General features: G+C 43.4%; 1 protein-coding gene across 2 annotated transcripts; it reads right to left on the bottom strand.

Moving 5' to 3' along the window:
* Positions 1 to 1,274: 1,274 nt before the first annotated feature.
* Positions 1,275 to 21,439, bottom strand: LOC121184518 (protein FAM102A-like). Of its 2 annotated transcripts, XM_041042227.1 has the most exons (12): positions 21,276 to 21,439; positions 20,879 to 21,185; positions 8,992 to 9,112; positions 8,499 to 8,528; positions 7,080 to 7,196; positions 5,859 to 5,905; positions 5,412 to 5,563; positions 3,900 to 4,007; positions 3,518 to 3,713; positions 3,257 to 3,378; positions 2,314 to 2,383; positions 1,275 to 2,086 (listed from the first exon to the last, which is right to left on the bottom strand). In XM_041042227.1, the coding sequence occupies exons 2-12, from the start codon at positions 21,019 to 21,021 to the stop codon at positions 2,041 to 2,043; spliced, it is 1,152 nt and encodes a 383-aa protein (XP_040898161.1). In that variant the 5' UTR covers positions 21,022 to 21,185; positions 21,276 to 21,439; the 3' UTR covers positions 1,275 to 2,040. The 2 variants fall into 2 exon arrangements, with proteins under 2 accessions (XP_040898161.1, XP_040898163.1); XM_041042229.1 differs by lacking the exons at positions 20,879 to 21,185; positions 21,276 to 21,439 and adding an exon at positions 13,789 to 14,073.
* Positions 21,440 to 22,963: the final 1,524 nt, after the last annotated feature.

Raw genomic sequence — 22,963 nt, 5'->3', positions numbered from 1 at the left:
CAGCCTGACACAAAGTAAACATCTTTATAAACACCAAAGGGCCTGGACTCCCTAACAGCAGCCGTTGCTCCACCAGGGGGCAACAAAGACCTTTACAGTCGCAGCCACAGCTGAAATGCTTCTTCGTGGAGTTAAAGCTTTCTTCAGCTGGACAGAGTAAAACAGTTTGTACCACTGAATTAGTGTTTTTCAGCTGACCACACGTTTTGTTTGAACGCCTGATGAAAGCCCAATTAGTCCTTCATGAAGATGTAGCAGTAGCTCAGTAATCAAGCGTGCAGTGAGTATACAGTGGGATCTCCACAACGGTTACACCTGAAAGTTACGTGAAAATAAGAAGAGAACTAAGCAAAGAAAAAGAAGGAACAACATTTCTCTCCTCACCATCACCAGCACTCTGCTATCACAGTTTTCATGGCGCTTTAGGATCATTTAAGAGAAACTTTACAGGCACAAGATCTGCTGCGCCTCCCTGATCAACAGGGAGCAGCAACAACAACAACAAACAACAACAACTTCAAAATAAAACTAAAGTGAGTCAGAGCTAATCAGTGGTTTTATGAACCCTGAATCACATTCAGTGTTGGATGTGCTGCCGTTAGTGGCAGTTTCAAATTTAATTTGTGGCCAAACTGAAGATACTGTGACGGTTTGTTATCACGAGTGAACATGAACATGAACATAAACATGAACGTGAACACCATTGACATCCATACATCCCCAGTACATCATAATGCAGAAATCACTCTCCGTCCTGTTGTTCCTTCACAGATATTTTTTTCTAATTCATTAATGTGCAAGTTACCGAACACGTTTAATGTTTGATTTGCTAAGAAAGGCAAAGTAAATACAGAAGTAGGACAGAAAGTGCCTGAGAAGATACACACCTGCTGTTAAAACTGTACATTCAGGTTGGAGAACTAAGACTGTGGACAATCCACACGGGCTGAGTCTCTGTAGAGACAGGTACTTTGAGCAGTGAGAGCATTTTAGCATAATATAAACTGATAGCACGCTCCATGCTAACACTTAAAGTATGAATGGTAGCTGTATTATCTGAGCAGGTTTTCAGTCTGTAGAAAATTAAAACTAAATATACAAAGAAGAAGAAAGAAAATGGAGGAGCTGCTCACAACAACAAAAAAAAACATAAATAAATTGTAGGCGGATGTGAAACAGCTACAAGAAGATTTAGAACAATTAATACCAAAGAAGTATTAAAGCTTTGGGGAAAAAAACACTTATTCTTTTTGTGAATCTTAACTGGCAGGGGCATTTGAGAGTTGCAGGTTCATTCCGTACATGTACGTAAGAAACCAGGTTACTCAGAGAACTCTGGTTATATGCATTTGAGAGCACGTCTACGTGCACTGTAGTGACCTGGTTACTACAAGCAGCAGGTCAATAACCAGATTTGTGCTCTATGAATTGCATTAATAATTGCATTATTTCTTAGTAAATAAAAACAAAACAAAACTGTAAATTATTAACTGTAATTTTGTATACTAACTGTAAAAACAGTACAAACAGTACATATTACATACTGCATGCAGAGATTTCATGCAGTCATTTCAAACCTACCAGAATGAAAACCTGAAGCAGCTGTAAAGCAAAACCATTTGTCATTTTAAACGTTTCCTTCCTCCTACTTTGGATTTTGCTTGTTGTTAGCACAGTGTTAGCATGAAGCATCCGTTTTCATTATGAACTTGGGACATATGGATGATTATGGTGTGTGTATCTTTATCTTGTAGTGTGATCTCCTGAAATCTAAATGTAAATCCCCTCCCAAAGCTTTGTCTGCAGCACAGAAGCAGGTAACGCACCACAAGATCGTCTCAGAGAGACGTTTTGTGCAGTGGTGCTTTCACTCCGAGTCGCCCTCAGCATCACAAACACAGATGAACAGAGTGGAGGCAAGTACAGCCACACATTTCACATAAAGTGCAAACGGACGAGGTTTTTCCCCTCACGGCGTCAGACCAGCTGAAGCTCCAGGAAAACCGGCAAGACAGAAGACAAGACGATCCACAGGTCGGATTAATGGCTCTCTATCACCACAGGCTCGTACCCGCCTGCAGACACCCTGCAAGGATCCACACACACGGGGACAACAGTCAGTGTCATTTCACCCAGTGGTGTCAAACTAATTTAATCTCTCTTGTCTTTTTGTTTGAGGAAGCTGGTTTGAAAATTGGCTCTTGAGGCTTTTTTACAACCTTTAAAATAATAAGAGAGAGTGACACACAAACAGGAACACTGAATGAGGAAATGATAAAGACACAGAACGTGACGGGGAGCCGAGTGTCTCACCTGTTCCCGAGCCTGATGCCGCTGAGCGCGGTGGTTCCATCTCTGCTTACGAACAGACGCAAGTTACTGTCTGAGGGCCAGAAACACAGAAACCGAGTCAGCAGCCGCTGAAGGAAACCAGCATCAACACACAGACAATAAAGAGTGACAAGACGCAGAGCTGGGAGAGTGAAGGAGAGCTTAGTCCAAAGATGGTGCAGCCGTTCCAGACGCAGTGTTCGGCACTTTTAGATCCATCACATGCTGTCAAAGTAACCGTAAAACCTTCACATGAAGAGATCCACTCTAAACAAATGAGACCATGTTGAGGAGCGATGGCCTCCATCTCACACCCGGTGATATCCATCCCTGCTGGTGTTTATCAGAGTTAAGACCAGTGGGTTCTATCTCTCTCTAGCTCTCTTTTTTTCTTTATTCACATAACTATTTGAACTATTAACTTATTCCTTCGCCACAGAGCCCTACCGGGAAACACAGAGCCAACATTTATTTCTTACTGAACTGATGAAGGTGTGAGTCGTCACTGTTTCACTCCGCTCCACCACACAGACACAATGACCAACAAAACATCACAGATTTTAGCTGTAAAATTCACAGAGTGTAGACGTAAAACCTTCAGCTTGTTTTCTTCCTTGTGTGTTTGGTTTGTGATCTAACTGAAGATCTAAACTCTCGCTCGACGCCCTGCGTCACAGCGAGTCTGGTTAGTGTGCATGGGTTTCAATGTGCTTGTGACAAAGTCCACTCTCTCGTGTAGCTAAAGCCGTCAGTATTTATGCTTCAGCCGTGTTTTCCTCTGGTGTTGAGCTGTAGAGGAATCACTCCTTGGCTTATACTCTGCAAGCTGCTTTAAGTAGTGTTATGGACTCTGACACTAAAGGTTCACCCTGAGCTGCACCACTGACGGCTGATCGCTCTGCAGCGAGCTCCACTCCCACTGTACCTTCAGTGTTGTTGATATCTGCAAAGTTTTGGCTTTGGACAATTTTCTCCACAATGTCGTCGGCGTCCATGCGAGTGTCGTTCACCCAGGAGGGGTGACTCTCCACTGAGTCCTGCTTCCTCCTGAAACACAATGAACTGGACTGAGCCACAGCGTTCAGTGACGTTCTTTTCCCATGTTGTCTTTTTACGTTCATCTAAAAACAAGATGCTCACAAGTCAACAACAGGGGCACTGACGAAGGACTGTTCTGTGTCTGTACCTGGGGAGCCTGTTAGGGGGTAAGACAGGCCGCGGGGGTCGAGGGGGTCTTTCTGGACGCCCGGCGTCCTTGTCGCCCTCTGCAGGTGCGTCAGCAGTGAAGCCCAGGCCCCCAGAGGTGCTGCTTCCTGTCGAGGTGTTCCTTCGGTGTGTGAGGTCTGACAGGCTGGAGGAGCAGGAGTGCTCAGTGCTGTAGCCTGCAGGACAGCAGGGACACAAGAAGGCATGAGAAGAAGCTCACCAAAACTGGACAACTGAGGACTAGAAAGACACGGCCTGCTCTGATGAATGTGGATTCCTGCTGAGGATGAGGGTCGGGATTTAGCATCGAAATGGCGTCCGTTCATGGTTTGAATAAATCAAACTGTTGGTGGATGCTGTACCTGAGATTTTGCTGTGCTGGCTGGCGTAGCTGGAGTTACGAGAGTGACCAGACTGGAAGACTTCAGCAGATTGATGGTTCTGGTTCACTTCTGATTCGTCAAGGAGACCTGAAGGCAACAAAGGAAGAGAACTCCACTGTTAACACCTCACATGGATTCATGTTCAGGTATTTTTCCCACTTGTTCTGTACGATTAGACATCAAACAGTCTTTGTTTATGTCTCACAGCAGAGATGCAGAAGACTGGAGCTGGAATTTACGACCATGTCCTCTGAGCTGCTGGAAAGTTTTCAGGTTTTCACTCCAACCGATCGCTTTAAGTAACTGCTTCTGTAAACTAACGTTTCTCTGTATTGAAACCTTGATTACTCCTGGACATTCATGTCTCGTGGCAGAGAATTTGCACTTTTTCCACACGTGTAAAAGTTGTTTTGGACAGATTCCTGAACCAGATGCTCTGATGCTGTGAACAACCTCAGCCTTTCAAGATGTTTTCAAAGTCAGAATAAAAAACAGGTTTCATTTTTCATTTTAATTCAAACTGAACAATTCCTAAACACTGTCAGCAAGTTTTTCCATGTGAGGAAAATCTTCTCAAAAAGATTTTTTTAGAACTTCTTCCTGGATGTTTTGGCTCAGATTATGAAACATGTGGCTGAGTGAGGGGGGTCGAGGCAGGTTGGGCCAAGTCAAGACTGGAGAGCAGTCTCAGGACCGCTTTATCTCCTCTTAATCTCAAGTCTTTTTCACATCATTTTACTGGGATTTATTTTTCATATCAGTTCTAAAAACAAGTAAACTGATTCAAACAGCTTTGGTCGGACACTGAAGAGTTGAGTAGAAGTTGTTTTGTTTAGTTTGTTCTCAGTCAAAACTCAAATCCCGCCTGACTTCACATTTTACTGTGTCTGGAAATAGATTTGGGATTTAATACCATTTTATTGATTCTAAATCCAGTGGCTAATCAAATCCAAATCCCTTTGAATCCCTCATTAAAATCTCTCCTGGCTGAGCTGAAACTCCAAAACTAACATTAAAGCAGTCAGGACAAGTTTATACAGTATTTTATTTACATATCCATTCTTTGGATTACACACATTAATCAAAAGAGGGACACAATTAAATAATTATTGAAGACGTTACTTACACTCTGACCCCTTGAGGACTTGAACTTGAGAAAAAGCAAGGCTTTGTCATGTTTTGGATCTGACTCATCTGTTTTTTCTTTTCTTCCTCGTCAAAAATCTGTCCATGTTGCAGATGTTGTTTCGTCTAAACAAGCCTTGTAAATCTTGATGGCCTTTCTAGCATCAAAGCACACCTGTTTGGTTATAGTTGCACTTGCACTGGCTCTACAGTTTGAGAACCACCGGCTAAAGGAAAAGCATGTTGTCCACTTGGAACCAGACCCAAAAGGTTCCCTGTGACCAGAGTACAAACCCGACTAAAGCGGTCCTTTTTCTTTTTCTCATCTTTAAAGTACCAAACGTTCTGCTGAGACAGGAGTTGTACCTGAGCTGATGATGGAGGGTCGAGGTTTGGCGATCCGGCCCAAAGAAACCCCTCCAGCCGGCCCGGGCTCAGCTGTTCCCTCCCCCTTACAGTCCAGCTGCAGGGTGTGTTCTCGTCCTGGGATGGAGATGGACTTTGCTGTGCTGGGAGGCCTGCAGGAAAAAAAACACAACTTATCAGTCTGGAACAGATTAAATGAGCCGAGAGCCGCAGCTCTGCTTCGCTTGGCAAACTCAGATAAGATTAATCTTTTTGACCGTGAGGAAACTGAGTCACTGCAGCAACAAAGGACAGAGGAACAAAAAGATCACACATGTTTAACAATCTGGTTACAAGGTGAAACAACACAAAAAAATACCACATCACCAAAACAATACCTGCAGAACACATGGTGTTCGACATGTTTGAAACATCACTGCGACATCCAGCACAGTTTGAACTACTCACGTTTTAAAACACGGATCTCCAGACAGGAGGGTCATCCCAATGATCACCTTTAAAAAAAAAAAAAAAAAGTTTTACCGGCGTCACAGACTCTGACTTTTTGTTTCTTTCATCTCACCTGAGCCTTGTACAACACAAAGTCAGATACAAACATGTTTACATCAAATTCACTCATCAAACTCATCTATGATTTCACACAAAATGATGAATTATTTGTGTATAGTTGTGAAATTGCTGCCTTTTTCATTTGCATCTTTCTCTGATTACCTCACAGGTTAATCCTGTGTCTGAAATCACTTTTCATGTCCTTATCACACAGGAATAATCTGAACCAGATACAGAATTATCACCACTCATCCAAGTTCTACTTAAAACAGCTCTGAAAAAGAAAGGTTCAAAATGTAAGCAGCTTAAACTCCAAAAATTATTGCCCTATAATTTTGTTACTGAAACGAAAAAAGTCTTGAGCAACAATAAAACTAACTGGAAACGGTCGGAGTAAATTCCCGGTAAGCTCACTGACACATGAGTTACGTACAGCTGCGCAGTCTGAAGTCTTCCAGAGGAATGAGATGGCACAACAGCTCATGACTGTCTTGGCTCACTAAAAATAAAGAGCAGTTTGTGTTGATGATCTCCGGGTGGCGCCGCAGAGTTCCTGAACTCCTCGGTGAACTAACCAGAACCTCCCTCACCCACAGAGTAAACCCATTCAGCTGCACGTGACATTAACCAGGTCCTCTGGACTATAAAATGTCAAAATGTGAAAACTGTGAAACTCCACGTTGCTGTTTTTGTCCAAAACCCAAAGATTCCAGGCAACTACCACACAAGGCACAAACAAAGAAGGAAATCCTCGTTTTTTTATTACACGTGTGATCTTTATCTCTGACAGACGATTTCCTCGCTTCCCAGTTACTGAGAAATCTTCTGATGTTTATCTCCAGGCCTCAACAGGAAATTATTTTACTTGGAGCGATTAGTGATTAATGGAATTATTAATTGATTGATTGAAAAAACTATACTGATTAATCCTTTCTGTCATTTTTATAAGCAAAAAAGCCAAATATTAACTGGTTCAGCTTCTCCAGTGTCAGGATTTCATGCTTTTCTCCATCATATGTGAGAGTTGACGGAAGTGATCACTGAAAAGGTCAAATGTCAAAGGTCAAAGTCTCAGCTAATGATCAAGTTTGCTTCAGGCTCAAACTGAGCTGCCCTTGCCTTCAGTATGGAGTTGTCCTGCCGCGTGTTCTTGGTGTCATATCCCTCCAGCAGACAGCAGCGCACCGTGGAGCCAGAACCAGCAAACTCCGCCATGTTGAGGTCGGTGAAGCCCAGCTGAGGGTGAGGAGGAGACGACGTTAGAGCAGAGTTAATTCCAGGCTCACTGACGGAGGGCCTCGCTGGCCTCTATTTTTGGCACGAGTTTAGGAAGAACAGATTTCTCTGCAACACCCATCAATTAGCACGGCAGGCAAATTTACATCGTAAACGTCACGAGTTTTTTGAAGTTTCAGTGTATGAGAGAGAGCAACAACCACACGTCAGTCTCAACAAACATCAGACCAGACAAAGAGGGAAACCTGTATTTTTAAAGTGGCTTTGATGAAGGCAAAAGCAGGTAGGTCTGAAAGGTCACATGACTTTTGGTGGTGTGGTAATTTAAAGTCTCTGTGACCTCAGTTAATTAAAACACTGAAGGAGGGTCAGAGTAAGACCACCGTCGGTCTCCCGTTAGGGAAGGACGTCTCGGACCATCAGTTCACATCTCTGAGCACAAATCAGCATGTTCTGGGATTTCATTTCATTCATTCATTCATCCATCCAACCATGTTAACTGCCACGTTTGGATAACAAGAGAAAACAGGTTTGTTATCGTAATTCAGATTCAGACAAATGGAGTTCATGATAACTTCCAATTTGTAATAACGACTGGGAGACTCGTATTTTTCTGAAACCTTCACCTACACTGAGTAGGTGAGGGGGTTCAGTTTCTACACAGCCCCAGATAACACTGATAAGTTTGCCGTCTACATGACTTTTATCTCTAAAACAAACCTCAGCTTCTTGCCGTGTGGAAACCGCCTTTGTCCGAACTGCATTTGTGAAGTTATTTTAAAGGATCTCTGTAGCTCTCTCCAGAGAAAGGTTCCCATTCTTCATTCTCCGGGTTTCCCTTTCATTAGGGAGCTTCTGTTTTCATAGGTGTGTATTTAAGGAAGCCAACTTCTAAGGAGGGAAGCGAGGTAAATTTAGCTAAAGGAAATCTAAATGGAGCGCGGGCGCAAACAGAGGAAACGGTTCCTGTTGGGCAACAGCGTCCGTGGAGCAACAAAAGTTTACCTTCACGAGCGGTTTGACCTTGAGACGTGACTCATCAGCCAGGAGCTGTTACCGTTACGGTCAGAGAGGTGTTGGCAGGATGTTTTGCAGATTCCGGGCAAATGTGAACGCGAGGCGGACAAGTTTTTGATTTATGTTTGTGCCCGTGACTCGTCAAAGTGCTGTGAGAAATGCTAATATTTATATGATACGGCATTAGGGCTTACACACACACTGACACAGGCTCATCCATAACTGTTTCTATGTGTTTATGAACGTGAGAAGCGAGACGGCCGAGAGAGAGACACAAGCTCTTACCTTCGTATATGTTTTTCCTCCTTTGAGTTCCTGCAGGGAAAACAGGAAGACAGTGATGAACCCAGTGATTCAACTGATACAGCTTTATATTAGAGAGGCCTCTGATGACAGGGCTCCAGCGACAGAGGTGAAATTACAGGCTGAGGCCGCACTCAGGGTTCCTGTGCCGTCCGAGCCGGGCACGGCACGGCACCGAGGCAGCGCTCACACGGAGGAGTTAGCATCAAGTCTGCACCGAAATATTCTGGATTCACTTTTGTGAGAAACTCTCCAAACATCTTGATGCAGCCTGCACTTTCTTTTTTTTTGGTAAACTTAAATCTGCTAATGGATTCTGCTCTGTAGAGCTGGGTGTCGTCTAAGTACCAGCGCCTTCTGAGTGAAGGACAGAAATAATAATGAATGTTCTTACTCAACAGCAGCATAGGTTCAACACACAGTGTGTTCACTGATGGAGTTTATCTCCAGACTTCAGACAGCGTGAGAGTCGTACCTTCCTGACTGACACCCTGCACACAGAGGGATCCAGGACTCCGGTGTGGGGGTTGGCGCTCATTTTCGACACAAACGTGAACCTCTTCCTCCAGCGAACACAGTTTTCTTGAACCTCCTCTCTGTAAGAAGAAGATGAAGAAGAAGATGAAGAAGAAGAAAAAAAAGCAGGAACACATAAATCTCTGTGATGAACAGTTTGGTTTTCTGCATTCTCATGCTTCTGATGAATTACTCATTATGACACGCCTCTCCCTTTCTGCTTACTCCTCACTTCTTGTGTTTCAGACTTTGGTTAATGATAATGTGATTCATCTTCGTCCATTAGCTGAGACAATGACTGACAATGATATTCACGTACGGTGGCAGCAAACTGAGCTGTGCTTATATTCATATACCAGGACTGAACAACAACATTTCCTCCAAACATTTACGTCAAACCCAAACATTCTCAAGAAAACTTCTAATTTTGATTGGCTTTACTCTCTGACTTCAGAACAACACATTTTTTCCACTTATGTCATCCCTGCCTCAGAGCCTCATGACCAGTGTGTCCACTGAGGATCAAATTTATCAGCGCAACACTGAGCAAACATGTTGTGAGCAAGTTTTTCCAAAACTAACTGGATTACAGAGCTGATTCCCATGGCTTCTGACTCCCAGCACAGTTTTTCATTTCGTTCTCTCAGTAACTAAGTGGATAGATGCAGCGTCAAAGCCACTCAGTCACTCGAGTAACCTCAAAGCGAGTGTACAGCGGCCCTCAGGCTTCTGCCCTCTCAGAAACGTCAGTGGAAAACCTGTAAGTATCCGCACAGTCGGGTTAACGGGTGGGAACACAGCAGTGTGCGTAAAAACAGAGCGGGTCACTGATCTGTTTGTTCCTGAAAACAAAAAGCTGAGGTGAACGGCAGCTCGACAAATTCCAGAGAAACGTCATAGAAACACGGCAGCAGCAAGACAAGGAAGAATGTAGATTCATGAGTGTGTGTGTGTGTGTGTGACATGCCATCTAATATCAGGCAGCACGTGTCTGGAGCTGAAACTACCGGTCAATCAATCAATTAATAAAGTAAAATGCTGTATAACAATTACTGTTGAAAAAAATACATCAACAGAAAAGACAACCTACACCGTTCTGACCGTGTTAACCGAACACTCAGCTAAACACCATCCTGTTAACGAGCCTCACAGTCTGTGTACATGATCTGTCCGTCGTCTCCTCAGCTCATTCTGATTTTGGAGACTTTTCTCTGGATTGGGTCCAACGTGGTGCAGAGGAGACGAGGATCAACTCGACAGCCAAATGTTTCCAGCCACTTAAACTGCGTGACGCCTCCTTAATTGCATTCACATATAAATCACAGGCACAGTGCTTCACGGTGGGGTGTCGTGGTACTTCAAATGGACGGAGAGAAGTTTCATCAAAAAAAGAATTTCAGATGTACAGATGACGAGTACAGATGTGCAGCTCGCTCACCATCTAACACAGTACCCTCTGAAAACCTGGGAACAAATCTTCATTAGAAAAACAGCAAATATTAGAGAGAGAGACAGAAACATGCAGTCAGTAACAGAGAGTGAATAAAAAGTTAAATATAAAAGATTATAAAAGATGAATAAGTCGTACTCGGCTGTGCTGTCAATAAGATGTTTATTTCAACTGGATTTATTATTTTATTCAATTGTAATGAAGCTGATGATTTAAAAATCGATCCAGAAAAACATGAATGCAGTGTGAGCAGAGTCTGATCAAACAGATTGTAGTTGGCTGCTGTCGCCGCATCAACAGTCATTGTTATCAGCGCATCAGGAAGGAAGGGAAGGTGTTTCATCCCAGAAGCAGATCAGAGAACGACATGTACAACTGGAGCTTCCACTCGCTGAGTAATGAAGACATCCAGAGAGTCCGGTCCAAAGTTTGTCCTGATGCCGGGGTAAGACAAAAGGTCATGGAGTGGTGGAAATCAGAGGGGGGGGGTGGGTATCCAGTTTGAATCTGCAGTGGTGCCTCAGTGTTGTTCCTGTAGTTTCTACAGTGTATGTGAGGCAGGTTTAAGGGTTGCTGTGTGAGACAGAAGGTGCGCGCACACACACACACACACACACACACACACACACGGTACAAACGAGCAGCAGCTGCTCCTCACACTCCCCTCCCCCCTTCACCTAATTCACCATTACCCACCATCTCTCCACAACATGCTGCCTGATTTCTGCCACTTTATTTCCCTCCTTCAAACACGTTACATCATTTTTCATAGTTTCCTGAGAAAACACGTCAAAGCTGCAATACTTCCATATTTTCTGTGTTTACATTGAGCTGATGAGCAGCTTCAGCAAGGAGCTCAGAAGCTTTATGGCTTTTCTCCATTTGATATCGTCATAAACTGAATTTATGCTTTCTTCTTCTTTTTTTCTAGAAAGCCTACCAACCTTCATCCATCCCAATGAAATGAATTAAAGGTCTGGACCTGCTTAACCAAAAATCAAAGACTGGGGATTCACAAGAACATAAAAAAAAGAGAAAAAAAAAATTGAAATCATGTTGTAAATCTTATTTAACTCTAAACCACATTCCCAGTCCTGAACAAACACTTTCCTTCATCCATCTTTCCCTGGAAACGAGTGAGGTTCTGAGAAGAGCAGAAACACAAAGGCTCACACACTCTCTGGGCTCTTATCAGAACCCCCCACGCTATTGGTTCTCCAGTGTGTAATGGGGAGCGTTCCCAAACCACATTCCTCAGTCCAGATGGCTTTGTTCAGGCTCCATGGAAACCTCACACTCCTCAAATCCACCGACGCTCTGCCAGCAGCTCAGCTCTCGCACCGCCGCTCTCTCTTTCAGCCTCAGACGTTTTTTTAAGCCCTTCGCCGTTTGTTTTTAATCTCACCTGTAACCTCTGCACCTCCTCTGTTCACTCCTCTTTATTCTCACAGTGTTTTCCTTTAGTGCAGGAGGAGGCTGGGGTGTAACATTTAACAGAAATCCTTCAGGAGAGCTTTTGACTGAGGCCTCTCTGGCTCTGTTCACACTGCAGCTGATTATCCAAACTCTGACTCTTTGCCTCACGCGTGACTCAGATCTCAGCGGCTTGATGATCAAAACAACAAAAACAAAGTCTGATCCGAGACAGATAAATATCTGAATACGACCGGTGCCAGAGCCCAGCACAGACTGTCTGATACAGCACTGTTTATGCTCTAATCTGATGACTTAACACTGAAGTCTGATTCAACTAATGAGGAAACACTGAGTTCATAATCAGTTTCAATTCTTTTTCAAGCAAAGTCAATAAAAAAAGTCTATCGTTGTCTAGTTCCAGCCTTTCAAATGTGAGGATAATTTAAAGCTGCGATCAACATTTGCTTTCTGTATCAGTTACCCTGTCAATAATTTCCTCAATTAATCATTAAGTCTATAAAACATCATAAAATAGTGAAAAATGTGCATCACAAGTTATTAAAATCCAAAGTGACGTCCTGAAGTGGCTTGTTTTTACCAGCCAATAGTTCAAAACCCAAAGGAGCGAGCTGTGCAAAGACTTCACAAACACACTTGACTCATCCAAAAATAAAAGACGAGATAGGAGCAGCACTTCAGCGCCGACAGCACCGGAGCTGCTCTCACTCCGGCTGAACAGAGCTCACACAAACAGAGGGCTGAAGGCCGACACGATAACGCCTGCAAAGAACAGCTAACACAAAGACCGCCACTGTGCGTGTCCACTTCCTCGCGAAAATAGAGCAAAACCTGATGTCTCCTGAGGACGAAGCAGCAGCTCAGGAAAAAAGTGGTACCTTATAGCCTGACATGAAAACATCACACCAAAAACAAAACACGGATCATAACAGGACAGAGAGGCCCCACTGCCTCCCCACACCACAGGAGGAGGAGGGAGAAATGAGAGATGAGGTTTTAACTGAGAAGAGGAAGAAAGGATATGAAGTACTTCTTCAGGGTTTTTTTTTTTTGGTGGAGATACAGACATGAAACATGGGAAGAGAAAGACATGCATGACACGCAGCAATGGCGCCCAGCTGGCATCAGAACACGGAGGTTTTATGGTGTGCAACGTAACCGCGAGGCCACCATCAGTGCAGCCGGAGAGTCGCCCATTAGAGCCCAGAACCAAAGCCAAAGCCGAGTCACAGTTAAAGATGCTCAACTTTGTATTTTAATTACGGAGAAATTTACGATTTCTTTTACATAATGTCACTTTCAAAATAAAAAGTCTTCACTTGTGTGAACAGATGTAAACTTTTACAAGAAACAGGAAGTGTAATGTAGTCATGGATTCAGTGAGTTACACAGGGAAAATGAGGGTTTACTGTTGTTTCACATGGAGAAACCAGGACTTGTTCACATGAACGGAGGACCTGACAGTTGGACTCATGCTGATACCTAACCAGCCGCTCCTGCTGCTTGGAAAACATTACATAAGTAAATAAAGTAAAAATATATTACAGAGCTTAAGTTACAGGGAGTGGAATCGGATTTGTTTTGAGCTTCTCCCTGCTGCCAAAAATCTGCAAACTGGCAAAACGACAGGTTCTAAAAACTCCACCAAGTAACCGAGCTGTTTCTGAGTCCGTGTAAAATCGGTAAAAGTCTTGTTTGTGTTGTTATGTGGGAAACATGAAGCAAACACAACAAACACAACAACACGGTGAACTTCTCCAGCACAAACTGAAGTAATGACCCTGAAAATCAGCTGAAAGACCGTGAACGTGAAGTCTCTGATTTGAGCTGCCCCCCCCCCCGCCGCAGCGCCCCAGCATGAGATGACTCAACATGTCAGCAATGCAGCAGTACGGGATCCTTATCTCCCATCCCGACCGCGTGGCTCCCGGGGGCCCCGGTCACAGCAGAAACACAAACAAGAAGCCAGGCCGGGTCAGGTCACGTCGAGGCCTCAGATAAACAGCCCGCGAGCAGAGTGCTGAGGAAGCAGGCGGATCCTACAGAGCGGACGGTGACGTCAGGGAGGCCCGGCGGGCAGCCGGAGGGCCGGGGAGTCAGGGAGGACGTCCCTGTACCCAAAAGGCCACAGGTCGGATCCTCGCTGCCGCTGTCAACCCATAAACAACCACCGCTTCTGTCGAAGAACATGGGGTCGTTTTTTATAGCATGAAAGATACAGCGCCCCCTAGCTACAACGCACAGACGCCAACTAGCGTTTCTGCTGTAATCAGAGTTTTCAGGCACAGTTTCTGGCACCGTTTCCATTTTGAATGTTCATATTTAACAGACTTCACACTCTGAAACACCCACAGTCAGTATATCATATAAATGTAGTGTTTGAGTTTCCAAAAGTGAGAATCACTGGTGCACAAGAAATACTGAGCTACAATGCTTTTTAGTAGAATACAGTGATACTCCAATTGTAGCTGATGAGTCACAATTATTATTTCATCAGTTCGTTGTTTGGCTCCTGCAATATCAGGAATATCTGCAGCACCGAGGTGGCACGGCTCAGTGTCTCGTTTTGTCCAACCAGCGGTTTAAAACCCAAAGACTCTCTGATGATGTTCATCAGTGAAAAGAAGAAATTTATCAAAGCTGAAAAGCTAAAACCAGTGAATGTTTGACAACTGACAAACGATTAATGGATTACCTGTGTTGTTGTTTAATCAGTCAACAGTTGTCAGTTTAGGAATAAAATACATAGATTGAACCTTCTGCAGCAGCAGAAGTGAGCCGTTTCAGCTGAAACTCTGTAAACTCAGGTCCGTTATGTCACAGGACCGACCCTCTTCACTTTGTGCCAAATCAAAACTTCATGAAAACATTGAGACGACAACATTAATCTTAGAGAGAGAGAATATCTAACAATCAATTTCACAGGAATTCCCCTGAAAGGAGGGAGTTCATTCTGATTACCTGGCCAGATACCAGAGGAATCATGTCCAAAACACCCCCACACCCGACACACACACACACACAGACACACACACACACACACACAACCTCCCCTCACATCCCACCAAAACGCTAACGGCTGGAAAAGTGAGATGAAAACAGGAAACAGCTGTTGGGAATTCACTCGTCCCGGTCGATTTCTGACTCTCCTGACGAACTCACGCCTCTCTGGACTTCCTCCTTCCTCTTCACTCAGCTCTTCCCTTCACTCACATGCCAAATGTCCAACCTTCGCTTCTGCCTGAAGAGTCTCGACCAGGTGAAAAAGGCGACGCTTTCCATCGCAGTTGCACTCTTAAACACAGACCGGCTTTTTTTTTTTCCTCCATGATGTGATTTGTTGTTCCGCAGCTGATTACTACTGCAGCTCATTATCAGTCGGTTTTTTTGTTCCACCAACAATCTGAAACCAGTTTCCAAAGATAAAAGCAACAAATCCTCTCCTTTGAGACGTTGGGTCGAGATTTATTTCTTATTTTGTTTGATTATTATTTTATCTGTTTCTCCAATCCTGTATTTTTTCTGAATAAACAGCACAAAACCTAAAGATATTCAATTTACTGCCGTTTCTGACAAATGAAAGCAGCAAATCCTCACATGAGAAGCTGAAACCAGAGAATGTTTTTCATTTTTACAAGAAAAAAAAAGACTGAAATGATTAAACAATTGTCAACAGAGCTGTTAAATGTTATATCACAGTACAAAGAAGGAGAGGAATCAGTTAAAAACCTCAACAAGGCCATTTACAACAATTCAAACTGGTCAAGTGGCGGTGACATGTGATGACAGACCGTCAGGAAGCTCTGCCAACTCCACCCCAAAGTTCCTGCTACTCCTGAGGGTCCTAAGAACTACATCCTGGACCTTCCCACTGGGAAAAGCTGACACAACCTGTGAACCTCGTCAGACAACGTGACACGATCCTCGACAAGAACAGAGTCAGACTTCAGTTACACACAGATGAGGACGAATTTACACAGAAGCTTTCACGTGTGCGGTTCACTATCGGAACAGGAAATGAACACAATCTGTTCGCGTTGCCACATCAGAAACACTCGCTGCAGCTCGATGTTTCACTCGGACTTTACTTCTTCTTCTCTGCCTTCACCTGAGCAGTTTCACATCCACCTCTCTGAACTCAGCCACACCCTCCTCTCAGGTGTCTGCAGCCTCTATCCGCTCCAACATTCCTGTTTTTATCTCAACCTTTAAATACAAAAATCTCCTCCATCGGCTCTTATTTGCACTGCACCCACAGTCATGTTGTTGTGGCTGTGTCCTCACACGGTTCACAGCTGGCTTCGTGCAGTGTCTGTGATCTGGAAATGTCAGGAACAGTGCGAATAAGAGAAACGAGCTAAAAGTCCTAAATTTAAATGTCAAACTAAAAGACAAAGCTGATAAAGGCTGAATTCGTGCAGCGGTGAAAATCGTGTTTTTCTGCCAAACCGGGATGGAAACCATCTGCTGTTTAAAGCCGAGCTGAGTGAAAACATATTATCCCCCCACACATCTGACCGGCTGGGTGTCCTGTAAAGCTGGCTCCATGCGGTGGACGTTTTCCAAAGCTGATACCGCTCCTGATATTTAAAATCTAAAATCTGTCCCTGCAGGTTTTATTTCTGACTGCAAGTCATCACAAACAGTCTGTTCTTATTAAAAGGAGAATTTAAAGCTTTAAATTTAAAGTTTTTTTTTGTTGTTAAGGTGAAAGTCCCTGTTTCAGATCTGTGCCACATGGAGCCTGAACAGCAGGAGCAGGAGGAGGTTTACTCCTGATGAACTCATTAACCAGGGATCTGAATGGGATTTGGTTTATTATGTAATTTAGCTCAACTTAGTTTCTTAAAAAAAAGTGTTTAAAAACTCTTTGTAAGATCAACACAAATTTTAAGAAAAGGAAAAAGAATATTAAGTCTAACAGTTATTTGCTTTGGTTGATGTCCTTCTAATTCATATTTCTAAGAACTGTTAAATTCTTTCAAACTTTTCATCTGCGAAGGGTTTTACATAACTGTGTGTGTGTGTGTGTGTGTGTGTGTGTGTGTGTGTGTGTGTGTGTGTGTGTGTGTGTGTGTGTGTGTGTGTCTGCCATGTCCAGTTGTTATAAATGCACAGCACTGTTTTATGTTATATCACTAAAACTGTAAAACCACAAGTTCACCCAAGGCGACAGAGCACAAAGGTCCTCTGTCTGTGGGAACATCGGTCAGTAAGTAGGTCGCGTCAGGTCCATTAACCAGGGTCTTCAATTTTTCAGACTGAATATCAGTCGTCAATAATTTGTCCCAAAGTTTTATTTAGTGTTTGTTTGTCCTTTTACAAGCCACAAAACGACAAACAATGAACTGTTTACGTCGTTTACGAAGGAAAAATCTAAAACTTTTGCTGTTTCCTGCTTCTTAAATTCGAGGATTCGCTGCTTTTCTCTGAGTTTGTTCAGACAAAAGAAGAATCTGAAGACATCCCACTGCCAGAAAATCCTCCTGCACAGCTTCTGATTCTGCCCAGTGTAAACTTTATCAAGCACAGTGAGACTCAGTGAGACTCGTGGACGTTACTGTACTGTTTATGTTGGGATCCCACCAGAAAAAGCATCAGTCACACTATCTGGTATTAGTGTCTCTGCACAGCTTCCCTCTGCTGCTGACTCTACTTCACATCCTGACACCGCGTCGCCACTGTTCACGTGCTTGAATGCATCTAGTATCATTAAGTCATCAACTCAAACATCAGACAGGCCAAACACAAACTGTGCAGACGCATCGGTCTCAGAGCTGGACGCTCACATTCTCGGCATGTGATTCTCTCTGGCTTCAGCCAGACAAGGACTCTGGGAGGGGTTTTCATGCGAGGCAGTGTGTCCCCCTGGATAAGCTCGCTGTTAATTCCCCCACTGTTCCTGACCCACAACAAGGCAAGGTCCCCGGAGAGGCTCCGTACAAAGACCGGGTTTGTCAGATCTGTGACATAACGCTAATCTCTGTCCGCCGCGGGGGGAGCCTCCCAGCGCCGTCGCCTCCTCCTCTGAGAGGGCCTTGTTTTCAGTCACAGAGATGATAACTGAGATCGGAGGGAGGGAATCTGAGCTGTTATATAACCTCCACCGAGGAGAACGACCTCTGAGAGAACAGGGGCCTCAGACATCACCGTCCACGCGGCTGAGGACAGGACCTGAGGCGGAGGGCGTGCAGGGAGGGACAATCTAGTTTGTTATTTCTAAGCAAATTGGAGTTTATTTTAACGATCAAACGTTTTTTATGAGGCTGAGATCTGAGCCTCTGGAGACGGAAAAAAAATAATCTCACTGAGGCCTGAGCCAGAGAAAGTTTCTGTCAGGACACAACAAAGCTTTGGTGTCAAAGACAAAACTCTAATGTAAAGGACAAAATTTCACAAATATCACTGAACGTTTTTCAATGTAAATGCACCACCATAAAATACATCAACACAACCTTCCACAAAACGAGATCTGACACTCATTCTGAATTATTATTTTTAAACATAGATTCATCAGACCTTCTTTGAATTGCTGGATGTGTGTGGTCTGATGTGTGGCACTTCATGTTTTCAAGTTTAACCCGAAGAGCAGGGCTAAAATGAAACATGACTAAGAGTCTGCAGCCACGCTAGCAGCTAGCAGCCAGAGTTCATCCTCTGGGGACCATAAATATATCTACAAAATTTCACTGCAGTCCATCCAACAAGATTTCACTGTGAACCAAACTAGTGGACTGACCGACCAGTCCAGTCCAAGTCTCGTGAAATATGATGCTGCTACATATTTTTGCAGTTTGAAACTGAATATTTTGGAGATCTGGACTAACGAGAGCAAAAAAATCGATATATCTGAAGACTTCACGTTGGGGTTCGGGAACCTGTGATGGGAATTTTACATTTTGAAGGAGATAAAAGAGGCTAAAGTCTGTTTTAGTAACACATTTAGTCATTTTAAGTAATTTATCAAATAAATATTTCAAACGTTTTTGGTTCTGTTCACTGAGGCTTCACTCAGCCAGCGAGATTATCTCTGCGTCACAGACACGTTTGTGTCTAAACCTCCCAGTCTGCTCTCTGTCCGCAGATGAAGGGAAGAGAACGGAAAACATCCGCTGACCACAAACCTGATCAAGATGATCACGATCTGCTCTGTGTGTTTACTCTTCTCTCTCCAAGACTCTGAGCTGGAATGATGCTACGTGAGAACAGGGAGGTCGAGCACATACAAAGAGGACGACCTGCTTTTACTGAGGACACAGAGGAAAACTTCTCCCACGTACACGTCTTTCATCTCGGGGACGTAAAGTTTAACAGGCCTGCTTCAGCACAAGGCACCAACTGGGTGTGGAAAGGTCCCAGTAAAAGGGAAAAAAGGAGGTTGATTAAGATATTTTAACACCAACTGCAGGTTTAACTCCACACACCCTGAGATGACTGAGGAGCTGGGAGTGAAACATCTTCTCCTCAACTGAGCCCTGATGAAAAGCCAGACCCAGAAAATCAGGTCCATCCCTTCATCTGAAAAATGGGTTAGCAGCAGTTCCTCTGCCAATTCAGCACTTAGCTGGCAAACAATATAACGCCTCGTCTCGCTTTACAAGTTGAGGTTAGTTTAGTGGGTCAGAGTCTGTAAGACAGAGTAAGACAGAGAAGACAGAGCAGGGAGGCAGGCCTGGTGCTTCAGGTTGGGTTTGAAAAAAAAAAGGAGAGTAAACAAAATACCAGAGAAAAACCACTGGTTGTTCGCAGACCTGGTGACGGGGGACACGTCTCCACACACACACACACACACACACACACACTGTCCCATCTTTACCCTCGGACAAGTGTAAAACTCTGGATCAGACGTCTGAAGCCACTTTCAAGGTCATTTAATCTCATCCAGTGAATCAAAGACAAGGAAGGGAGTCGAGATGAAACCTGAAGATGTTATCAAGGTCAAAGGAGGAAAATCTGGAGCTACGTGACATGATGGACATGAAAAGCCCCGAAAATACATGAGAGCCATCTTCATCATCTAGTTCACCACATCCTCGAGTCAGTTAACCAGAAACAACAGGTTAGACTGCAGAAAAATAGCTGCTTGGTAGAAAGTCACTTTAGGGAGTTTAACGATGGAAGACAGGACAGTTTCACCAGTGTGATCTGGTCTGAGAGGTTTCGTGGTGTTTAGTCTGGTTGTCCGGTCGAGGTGCCGGTGCAGACGCACAGACAGGCCACTTAACGTGGCAACACCCAGCGTTTAAATCTGACTCAGAGAAAATCAGTGTTTTACCAGCTGAGGAAAACTGAGGCAAAGCTCGAACACTGCAGAGCAGCAGAACAGCGACAGCTCCAACACACCGAGACAACAACAATGATTTTATCATGAATTTCACAGCAAAACTTTAAGTCTCTCTAAGACCTTTATAAAACTGAAGGAGACAATAAACCTGAAGAAATAATCAAAATCAATGTGTTTAACAAAAGGAGAGAATCAGCTGATTTTCTTTGTTATGTGTGATTTTTAATGAAAAGCCTTTGGACTGACAGGCAGAGCTTTAAGATGCCACTGAGAGGATGAATGAGCCTTTTCTCACATCACACTGACTAAAACTAAAACTGATTAAACAACAGAGAAAAACCTTGTTAGCTGCAGAACAGCAGTGACAACCTTATAAACTCCAATGAAATAACAATGACTTCAGAGAAACTTTCATAACGATGCAACAGCAAAGTATTTAGCCTGAGTCAAACCCAGACAAACCACCAAACACATAAGAAACGCGATAAAGTCAATGCAAAATCTCTATATAGAAAAGTTACGGTTAAAAAAAAACTTCGTGAAGCAGAATTAAGTCTCACTAAATCCACCATGAAGCTCCTGTAAAGATTTTAAAGTGACTTTAAAAAACTTAAATATGCCTTGTAAAGGCGTTGTACGTGTATGAAGCGAGGTTTACGGGAGTCTTTGTGTTTTTACCTGGAAGAAGTAGCGACAAAATCTCCATCCAGCAGCCGGAGCTTGCAGAACAACACTCCGTTGACAAAAGGCACAGCGGTCAGCTCCTCCAGGGTCAGATGCGTCTGGAACTTGAATTTCTTCTTTTTCACGAAGAAGGCCATGGCTGGACTCACATAGAAACACGACAGAAGACAACGAAGCACCTGAAAACTTACTACTAAAGACTGGCTAATGCAAACGAAGCGTCCCGGCGGCTCCCGTTCGTGTTTTTAGTTTGTGTTTTCACGCGAACTCCGCTTCTTCACAGATGATTCAGCACAGAAATCTGAAAACAAACCAGGCGTTTCGGTTAATAACGCGTATAAACGCGGAGAAAACGTTAACGTGTGTGGTTTAAAAGTACAAAGGGACCTACCTGGAGACATTTCGGGCCCTGTGAGTTTTGTCAGCGGCCGTCCGACAACGTAAAAATGACAGAAAAAAGACGCTTCATCCCTTTTTCTTCTCGGTACCGAGAGGAGGAACTTTGCGCAAGCTGCGTCAAGCTAGCTGAGAGCACGTCAAGCAACATCCTGTTGTCGCCTTTCAGAATAAAAGTATATATATAAAAAAAATCAGTCAAGCATGTCCGGTGACTACGGTTTCTAGTGGCTCTCGGTGCAGTTACACACAGTACACAGCACCAGTAACAATGGAGATACACACGGACATACAATTCAAACAAAGACAACAAAGCTGAGCAAAGCTAAATAAACACAGACAGGGTGTAATAAGTTACTTCATATACATATATATTTGCTGCATATCTGTTTTCAACCATTGCAAACAAAATATTTTGGACTTTTGTTCTAAGAAAACAAAACTTTTGGACGAAGATATTTTTCGTTGGAAAATCATCACCGGATTAATCAGCAATGAAAAGGATCATTAGCTGTAGCTTCAGTGAACCTTTATAAAACCACTGGAACCACACTGGAACACCGTCAAAAATCGGCTGAACAGTAAAACATTAGATAGTCGCTGTATTACGTTAGAGACATAATGTAGAATTTATCAAAACAATCTGAGTTCATTTCAGTTTTAAAGAATGAATCGCAGTATTTGAGTTTGTGGATCTTATTTTTAAAGGCAAATCACCTAACATCCGGTCATTTACTAACTCACCCTTGTTAACTTGACACACCTTTGTGGGCCACTTCGCTGGCGGTGACACCGCAGCCTCAGTGGTGAAACAGCGGCGCCGTGTGGTCACAGTCGGAGCAGCTGGGACTGATGGTGCCTTCAGGGACCTTCAACTTTGTTTGAGTTTCTGGGGCAAACAGTGGAAAGACTGTTGTCTGGCTGAAGGACAACAGCTTTTCCCAATGGTGCAAAGTAACATTTACTCAATCACTGTGCCCAAGCACAGTTTGAGATATGTGTGAAATAAAATAAAGACAATGTTAAATAAAGTAAAAACACACATGATGGTGTTACAAATTACATTATTAAAGAATAAACGAATGGTTGATGCACATACTTTTACACAATGTTTGTGTGAAGTTAATTTCCATAAAGAGAGAAGAAGAAAAATCAGCTCTGTGTTTTGTGTGATGAACTTAAACACAGATTAAATTTCAGACATGCTGATGGAAGTGAATGTAATTCAGCAGCAGACTGTTCAGTTTTAAGTGAAGGTCAGGCTCTGGTTCATCCAGCAGATGGCGCTGTCCATCTAAAATTTCTGTTTCTGCTGATCTTTCAGCTGCTTGTTTCACAGACAGACATGATGAACTGTGTTACAGGATTCAAAGATTCAGCTGGTTTGAGCCAAAGAAAACAAATCGGAAAAGTAAAGCGTGTTCAGCTCAGTTTCTACTGTAGTTTCTATTTGTGTTCATTTATTGGTGGATTTTTTAAATTATATAATATCATTCATGTCACCAAGCGTTTGAATTTTCTGTTTTTGGCGGGAAAACTTTGTGTAAGTGGTTTAATGTGACACACGTTTAACTTGGTGAGAAACAAAGGAAATTTGAGATGTTGTTTGTGTCTTCTTTGCGTCTTTGTGTCACAGCTGAGACAGAAATCCCTGAAAAGAAACTCATGTGAGAAGCAGGTTGG

This window comes from Toxotes jaculatrix, chromosome 7, assembly GCF_017976425.1.
Source record: "Toxotes jaculatrix isolate fToxJac2 chromosome 7, fToxJac2.pri, whole genome shotgun sequence".
Taxonomy (NCBI): domain Eukaryota; kingdom Metazoa; phylum Chordata; class Actinopteri; family Toxotidae; genus Toxotes; species Toxotes jaculatrix.
This window is presented reverse-complemented; position numbering and strand designations above follow the sequence as displayed.

Bases quoted from the DNA above. Each gene is read 5' to 3' on its own strand.
- LOC121184518 (XM_041042227.1), bottom strand. From the start codon at position 21,021: ATGGCCTTCTTCGTGAAAAAGAAGAAATTCAAGTTCCAGACGCATCTG. The intron at 5,564-5,858 runs GTGAGTAGTTCA...TTTTTCCTGCAG, and splicing joins GGAGATCCGTGTTTTAAAAC to GCCTCCCAGCACAGCAAAGT. The intron at 3,714-3,899 runs GTACAGCATCCA...GCTGTCCTGCAG, and splicing joins CCAGCACAGCAAAATCTCAG to GCTACAGCACTGAGCACTCC.